The following is an 8807-nucleotide window of genomic DNA, read 5'->3' as shown; positions in this document are numbered from 1 at the left end:
GAGCGGCCACGTGTACGCAACCCTCGGTGTTGCGCCAGCACCACGCTCAGCCAGGGAGCGGGAACCGGTCTCCACATGGGATCCGAACCCTCGGCGGGAGCGCCGCCATGCTCCCAAGCGGCGCACTCTCCAGTGCGCCACTGGGCCGGCCCTAGGAGGGAAAAGTTTTGAGTTGCAGCGAGAATTCAATTGAGAATTGATAATGGATGCATAAAGGGAAAATCAGTGGAAATTGGACAGCATGAATTTGCACTAGACATGGTCACATTCGTTTCACAACTCTCCACAACCACGTGGGCAGCTCAGAGGCAGAGAAACAAAAATGGAGGGACTAGGGCTGAAGACAGGCATGGTAAACCTGGTCACATCACTCTTCTGCTTACAATCCTTCAAAGACTTCCCATTCCTTAACATGACATTCAAGATCCTCTACCATCTGGCACTGCCTTTTTCTCAGGCCTCCTCCTCTTATACCACTTTCCCCTTGGCTTTCAAAGTTCCATCACCCTGGCCAATTTCTTTCATCATCATGACTTTTGCATATATTGCTCCTCTTGGCTGTCATCCTTTATCCCCACCCTTTGCTTCAGTTTAAAAATCACTTCCTCAAAGAAGACTTTCCTGACCCCCAAATCCAATCAGAGCATTCTATCAATGTAGTCTCTCAACATATGCTTTACTTTTCTTTCATTGGACCTATTACAACTATATGTTTATTTGTATGAATAGTCTTTTCATACATGGAAATAGCTCCACATAGGCAAGCACTTGTATTTTGTTCATTGCTGAATTCCTGGCACCTAGCCTAGTACCTGTCACCAACGGGAACAGGTGTTCAATAAATTTATTGAATGAGTCAATGAATGGCAGAAAGATTTAGCTATAGAAACTCGGGCAAGTTTTTTTTTTGTTGTTGTTTTGTTTGAACTAGATCTCCATTTCCTCATCTGTTAAATGGGGATAATGATAACAACTAGCAACCTCAGAATTGCTGTGTGGATTAAAAGAGACAATATACGTAATATGCTTAGCATGGTACCTGGAACATAGTAAGGGCCAGGAAATGTTAGTTATTATTATCATCATTAAAAATAAACTCTGTAAAAAAAAAAAAAAGGGTGCTCTGTGAGCAACAGGAACTCTCATACATTGCTGGTAGGAATGTGAAAATGATACAGCTACTGTGGAAAAGTCCACCAGTTTCTTATAAAGTTAAACACAGACATACCATACAACCCGCAATCCCACTTATCTAGGTGTGTACCCAAGTGAAAGGAAAACTTATGTTCACACAAAAATCTACACATAAATGTTTATAGCAGCTTTATTCATAATTGGCCCAAACTGGAAACAACCCAAATGTCTTTCAACCAGGGCATGGATAAACAAATTTTGTTATATCCATATAATGGAATACCACTCAGCAAGAAGAAGAAATGAACCACTGATATATACACAACATGGATGAATCTCAAATGCATTATGCTATGTGAAAGAAATCAGACTTAAAAGGTGACAATATTGTATGATTCTATTTATATAACATTATGGAAACATCAAAACTATAGGGATAGAAATCAGGTCAGTGGTTTCCAGGGGATGGAATAAGGCATGAGGGAATTTGGAGAGATGATGGCACTGTCCTAGGACTGGATTGTGGTAGTGGTTACACATGCATTTGTCAAAATTCAAGGCATTGTAAACTAAAAGAGTGAATTTTACTGTACATAAATTATATCTTACTTTAAAAAATGAAAAAATATCCAAGACAGATAGATATAATTACCTTTTCCTCAAAAAAAGGGGAGGGGGGAATGGCTGGCCAGTTAGCTCAGGTGGTTAAAGCATGGTGCTGATAGAACCAAGTTCGAAGGTTCCATCTCTGTACCCGCCAGCTGCCCAAAAAAGGGGGGTGGGGGGATGTTGGGCACTTATATTTTCTTTTTCTTTTTTTTTTTTTGTCTTTTTTCGTGTCCGGCAACGGATCGCAACCCTCAGTGTTGCGCCCGTACCGGACCGGGACCGGCAACGGGATCGCAACCCTCAGTGTTGCGCCCGCACCTCGCTCAGCCAGTGAGCGGAAACCGGTCTGTATGTGGGATCCGAACCCTTGGCGGGAGCGCCGTCATGCTCCCAAGCGGCGCACTGTAGCAGTGCGCCACCAGGCCGGCCCTGGGCACTTATATTTTCTGATTATAAAAGTACTACAGGCTCATTGTAGATTCTGGGGAAATGTACAAAGAATGTACATTCCGTCACTTGCAGAACAGTAATATCTCCTTGCTACTATTTTTATAGGCAAAAAATACACACACGCAAACTGGGATCATGCTGTACATTTTTGCTTTCAGAAATATGCATTTTGCTTTCTGAAATATATTGTGGACACATTAAATATTTTGCAAAACCATGATTTTATTAGTCAATAGTATTCTATTTTATAGCCAATTTATATCTTTAAGCATTCCTCTGTTAGAAATTATGTTGTTTATACAATTATTGTCAATTAAAAATAAAAGAAAAAAGAAATTATATTGCTCACATTTTTTTGTTTATCATAGGCAACTTTGATGAAAAAAAAAAAAAAGCTCTGTGGGGCCAGGGACTCTTCCATCATGGTGTTTCTCAATGTTCAACTGGTAAAGCAACTCTTCCTTTGGCTGCAATTCCCTCATTGTTTTCAGTGTATGCAGGAAAAGTGGTTCCACAGGGAGATCTGGCTTCTTTTTCGCTTTGCGGTGCGTAAGGGCTAGACCCTAATATTTCCTGTATTACAAGCTTAAATTTGCATAGCGCTTTTAAATATTTAACTCTCACCACGTCCATGCAAGGGTAAGCAGGGTAGATGGAGTAATTTGTTCTAGATGACACAGCTTATCCGTGGGGGATGGGACTTAGATCTCCGCTATTCAGAATCTCAGAAAGTAAACATTTCCCTAGCGTTAGGACACTACTTTATCTGTTGTTGTTTTTTTTAATTTAAATTTAAATATTGATTTTCCCAGTAAGGAAGCTGCAGTCACCCCCAAGAAACTCTGCCTAGTGGCCGGGCGCACGGGGAACTTATCTCTATCAAGTGGAGGCCGTCCCATCCTACAAATGTCCTTGGCAACAGCGCCACTTACCAGCTAGGGTCATTTCACCCCCGATGGCAGGTGGACACCTACTGCCAATGACCAAGGTGTCTCAGGGAGCTGAAGGATCGCCGGCTTCGCCGCCCGCGGGAGTCGTCGGTCGGTCGCGACGCTTCTGGAGCTCACACTCACTGCGGCGTCGGGCCGGGAGGCCAGGCCCTCCCCCAACACCTGGGCCCTCAGTGGGGGGCGCGCCTTAGGCGGGGTGAAGACGACTCCCAGCATCTCAAGGACGAGCTGAGGGCAAGCAGAGGCCGCCGGGCTAACGGGCCTGCCCCGGGAGACTCCCGGGACGTGACAGGAACGCCTGCAGAGGTCAGTCCTCCGCTATCCCACAGTGCCCCGCCTCCCGGAAGTGCCTGGTTTCCCGGAAGTGCCGGGCTGGCTGACAGAGAGCCTGGGCTTACCTGAGTATTGCAACCGGGCAGTTGCCGTGCTGGGGCCTGGGTGACGACTGGAGGTCCGAGTGCAGGTTGGGGTGGGAGTCGGGAAGGGGCTGGGTGGCGGGATGATGGAGGAGGAGGAGCTGGAGTTCGTGGAGGAGCTGGAAGCCGTGCTGCAGCTCACGCCCGAGGTGCAGCTCGCCATCGAGCAGGTGGGCGTTCCGCCCCCTCAGGAAAGGGAGTGGGAAAATGGGGCAGCTCTGGATGGTGGGACTTGGGGTGGGGCGGGAAGGGAGCGGTCTTTAGACAGAGAGGTGGGGGCTAGAAGCCGAAGAGAAAGCGAGGGCTTGCGGGGTGGTGGAGGTGGGAAGAGGTTTCTGAATCCAGTGGAGGGAGAGAATCCTTTCTAGGCCATGATTGAGGATGGGGCGACCTAGTGGGTTTGGGCAAAGGAGCTGTGCCCCCTAAGAGAATGAACCTAGAAGAAAAAAAACCACATGGATGCCAACCTCGGATTCTGGGGGGTTGGGGCTTCATTCGCCAGGCTAGTGCCGCTGATCCCGTTTCTCAAGCTAGCCCCTTGTGAATGCTTGAAATTGGGGACACATAGAGACTTTAAGTTCGGAAGCGGAAGGCAGAGCAGAGGGGAATGTTGACAAATGACCCTTTTGCCATACTTAAAAGGTTGAAAACTCCTGAAGTTGATGGGTTAGGTTGGAGAATATTCACAGGAGGCCTCCCTTCCCTGCAGGAACTCTTTTTTTGTATGTATGTTGGCTGGCCGGTATGAGGATCCGAACCCTTGACCTTGGTGTTTCAATGTGGCACTCTAACCAGCCGAGCTAAGCAGGCAGCCCCTGCAGGAACTCTTCAACTGACTAAATTCTCTTTTGAAGTTTATTGAGTTTTTAGGGGTAGTGATATTAGAAATAGTGATTTATACCCTTGCACAAGGTACTGCTCCTGATAAAGGGAGAAAATCTACCTTAAAGGAATTGTCATGGGGTTATGACTTAAGAAAAGAGGGTTATGCCTTATTTAGTGACCACTGGGAAGTTTTTCTAAGGTAAACATTAACTTCTAGTACTACTACTAGTTAACATATATTGACCATTAATTCTTACCATGGGTCTGTCACTGTGCTAATGTATTTATATTGTCACATTTATAGGCTTTTGGAAGAAGCAGAGCGGTGTGCAGAAGTGTGGTGGGCCCATATAGACTTTTGGATGTGTGTTTTTCTAGGAGTGGTTGGATTACTCCTACAAACTACGTTTGGCACATCCTGAAGATGCCAGGCCACTGGGCAAAGCTTTTAATGTTCTGGCCACTCTGTTCCACCACCCACCTCCATTTGCCAGAAAAAGATATATATTTCAGTTGCTCTTTGGACCTAGTGGGTTCTAATGGAAAAAATAATAATGCAGTCAGTTGTTTGACTGACAGAGATTTCAGAAGAAGACATTTTTGCTATTTCTTAAGAATAAGTTTGAGTTCTAGTGTAGGTTTATCTAGTAAGCAGACATCTTGATGTCAAGATTAATTCATCATTTTTTCTTACTTTAGTAGTCTAAGATTGAGTGAAATTCTGCAGATTCTAAGATTAAGTGAAATTCTCTTGCAAAGAGTATTGATATGAGGAGTCAGGAAAGGTTGATATAATGAAATCACATTTTACTCAGAGATTAAGTTCCAGAGTTATTGCATAAGGTGAAAAGCACTATAGATATGTTACCCCTGAAATTCTTTAAATTGCCCATGAAGTACAGTGTACGAGCATCTCTTTGATAAATCTAGTGCTGTTAGTTTGCTCCTCCATCATCAGAACCCATCACTCTCTTTTCAGTTATTACCAGATGAAGTAGTTGGCTTGTGTTAGGGGCCTTCTTATGTGAAAATATAGTAGAACCTAGGATAACATCTAGGAGGAGAGATAAGAATGCAGAAACTGAGACCAACTTGAGGAAAAGGAAAATTCACATCTCATATCATGCTCTCAATGGGGCATACACTCATGGCAAATCCCGTTGCCAGCACTCTCTCTGGTGAGCGCTTATAATTGAAGTTGTGTAAGTTACATGCGCATATGATGGATCTCCACCATAAATGTATATTACAGAAACAGAAATACTGAGCATTTAAAAAAGAGAACACCTTCACTTTCTTCTCACCTATCTTACCTCCTCCTCTTTTTGACATTGTGGAAGCCCTAAACTCTTCTAACAATTGTCTTCGAGCTCTCTTAGAAGACATATTTCTTTGGAAAGCTTCTTCAGAGAAGTTGCTTCCCAGAATTATAACTATCCTGAGATGGTGAAATCCAGTACCCAGGGGATCATTTGACTGTTTTGTCAATGTAATCCACCTTGTTACATGTTCTTCACATTGCGACTTTCGAAGGGAGTTAGCTATATTTCTCAGAGGTGACTTGCTTTCTTCTGGTAACCTGAATACCAGCTCACCATTTCTTGACATTGTCGGAAGCATAAAAATTGTTTCAATGGGTAGTGAATTCTACTGCAGAGATCACTGAGACATAGCACATAAGTCTGTTATCAAGGGTTCCTTAATACAACCATGTCATCAGCCGTTTTAATCTAATAGTGTGCAATGCCTGCTGACTTTTCCTTGTCCTTGATTTCATTGATATCTGTGGAACTTTTCAGATTTGCACATTCTGTTAGTTATGCCAAGATATTAAAACTACAGATGTTATTGAAAATTAAAGATTTACTTTAACAGATATTTTGAGCATCTGTCATTTGTGAAGCATTATAAAATGAAGAAAGATATAGTTTTTGTCTTCAGGCAACTTACCATCTAATAGAGAGGAAAGAAAGAATACATGAAACAAAGTAGAGTATTTTTAATCCCCTACTTTTAAAAATTAATTTTCTCTTTCATTAACAAATAAAAATTGTATATGCTTATAGCATACAACATGATGTTTTGATATATAATCCCCTCCCCTCTTTTTGTATAGGTATTTCCAAGCCAGGATCCTCTAGATCGAGCAGATTTTAATGCTGTTGAGTATATCAATACTCTGTTCCCAACAGAGCAAGTAAGTATAGAGTTTTAGATTTCCTTCATTTCAGTGGCTCTGGCTCATCCTGTGTATTGTGATTGGTGTTTTATACTGCATAATCTAAGGGCCCCTGATAAACAAGTGAGAGTTAAATTCAAGTCAGCCTTCATTGTAATCAATTGAGGTGGCTAAATTGTGTTACAGTGGAATTCTTTGTATAGTGAACATATTATTATAAATTATACCATTAGATTTTAAAAGTCCTCCCCTCCCCCAAATTTTCTATTGTAAATTGGAAAGTGGAAGGTATTTCTAAATGTAATAGGGGTAAGTGGGAGTGAGGCAGGCAGGATAAGCCCAGAGCCAGAAAGCCACTTTTACCTCTTTTTCAAGATGTAAAATTTTAGACTTTGTTTTATTTTGTTTTGTTGGGTGACTTGCCTATACAGATAGATTTTTCTTATGGGAACTGATTTTTGGGTGTTTGGGTGAGAAGTAGACCAGAATTAGAAGCAGCAGAGTTGGGAGAAGGGCAGTTAGAGTTCTGCTCAGTGTTTCATTTATTCATTCAGCAAACGTTCACTGGGCACCTGTCATGTGTTGTCAGTCACTGTGCTGAGTGCTGGGAATACAAAGATGAATAAGACCTCATCTGTGCCCTTGAGGTGTGCATGATAAAGTGGGGAGAGACACTGGTGAATGCTATAAGAGGTATGGAACTCGATACAGTGAGGAACAAACCTAGGAAAATCAAAACTTCAGAGCAGTGGTAGCTCTTCTGTCAAGTCTTGAAGGATTCATTCATTCATTCATTTAGCCAAACTCAGCAATCATTTATTAAGTGTCTACTATGTGCCAGGCACTGTTTTAGAAACTAGGGAGAAATGGTAAACATGACAGGTAAATTCCTGGTCTCATAGAGTCTGGTGTGGGGAGGAAGATAAGAAATATATCAACAAATAAATAAATAGGAAATCATCAGATATGGCTAATGCTCTGATAAAAAGCAGGTGCAGTGAGAAAGCATGATGGATGGGTGAGTGTCCTTAAGTTGGGTGGTCAGGGAAGCTCTCTCCAAGGTGGTTCCCTTTAACAGAGATAGGATAGATATAAGGAGCCAGGCTTGTGGCAATCTGGTGGAACACTTTTCTAGGCAGAGTGAAAAGCTAGGCAAATCTTCCAGGATGACGAGGGAAAGAAAGTCATTCTAAACATAGGGCAAAGACTCAGGGATGGGTACCCAAAGTGTACACAGTGAACAGAGCCTTGTAGGAGATGAGACTGAGGAGGCAGGCAGAGCAAGGACCTGAAAGATCAATGTCCTGTAGGCTGGTGGTCTCTAGTTTTTTGAATACCACATGCCTCTCAGTGAAATAGTTTTCATAGAACTAATTTTCACTGGGCTAATTTTTAAGTCTTTACCCCCAAAATACCATGTACATATTCTAGTACCAATCTTAAGTAAATTAGGCTTTAGTAATATTTGCTATATAAATAAAGAATAAAAATTGAGGTTTAGTATTTTCTTCTCACACCCTCACGGAAAGTATTGCAAACCCCTTAGGGATGTATACACCCCCCTCTGGAGACTGCTGCTCTAGGGAGTGGGTATTCATTGAAGGATTTTTGACAGGGTAAAGACTGGAGCAGATTCACATTCTTAAAATCCCTTCCGGCAGCAGTGTGCAGGATGAATTGGGGGTGGGAACACTGGAGGAGGGAAGACCAGTTAGGAGACTAATCAGTCAATCACTTGAGAGAGCTGATGGGGGCCTGAGTGAGCTGTGGGATGGAGAAGACAGATCTGAGAGCTATCTAGGAGACAGAAGTCACAGAATTTAGTGCCTGAAGGGATGAAAGTAGAGGCTCATGTAGAATCTAAAATTCACTCATTCACTCAACATAAAAACACCTACTCTGCCTTGCTCTGTAAGAAATTGAGGGATGGAGAGGTGAGCAAGACAGATAGTCCTTATCAACATAGAGCTTTCAGTCTATCTTAATAGTTAATTACACAATGAACAGATTATAAGTGAATCATGAAGTTACAATGACTTGTTGGTATAATTATTAATTATTTGTCACTTGCTCTTATAAGAGTCCTAACTTCTACTACAACTATAATAATATTTAACATTTATTGGACGCTTACTGTGCACCAGGCATGATTCTTAGCACTTAAAAATGATAAATTCTCCACTTTGTTATCATTCATGATTTACAATGATAGATAAAGAATTCACAGCTGAAATGTGATAGCAT

At 42.3% G+C, this 8807-nt stretch overlaps 2 protein-coding genes across 4 annotated transcripts in view; one reads left to right on the top strand and one right to left on the bottom strand.

Annotated features, from left to right (window-relative positions):
- The window catches only part of FAM57A (family with sequence similarity 57, member A), a 31667-nt gene extending 28228 nt beyond the window's left edge, over nt 1-3439 (bottom strand). For all 3 annotated transcript variants that reach the window (XM_008593021.1, XM_008593009.1, XM_008593017.1), the window contains exon 1: nt 3126-3439. The gene's annotated coding sequence lies outside the window, so the exon portion shown is untranslated. The remainder of the gene's footprint in view (nt 1-3125) is intronic.
- Nucleotides 3440-3503: 64 nt separating this feature from the next.
- VPS53 (vacuolar protein sorting 53 homolog (S. cerevisiae)) overlaps nt 3504-8807 on the top strand; it is a 152614-nt gene continuing 147310 nt past the window's right edge. The window contains exons 1-2 of the mRNA XM_008592999.1: nt 3504-3729; nt 6501-6581. Of these exons, the coding sequence (XP_008591221.1) occupies nt 3643-3729; nt 6501-6581 (168 nt within the window). The 5' untranslated portion in view covers nt 3504-3642. The remainder of the gene's footprint in view (nt 3730-6500; nt 6582-8807) is intronic.

Source organism: Galeopterus variegatus, unplaced genomic scaffold, assembly GCF_000696425.1.
Source record: "Galeopterus variegatus unplaced genomic scaffold, G_variegatus-3.0.2 Scaffold155, whole genome shotgun sequence".
Lineage (NCBI taxonomy): Eukaryota > Metazoa > Chordata > Mammalia > Dermoptera > Cynocephalidae > Galeopterus > Galeopterus variegatus.
The sequence above is the reverse complement of the archived record's forward strand: the minus strand, read 5'-3'. Positions and strand labels throughout refer to the sequence as shown.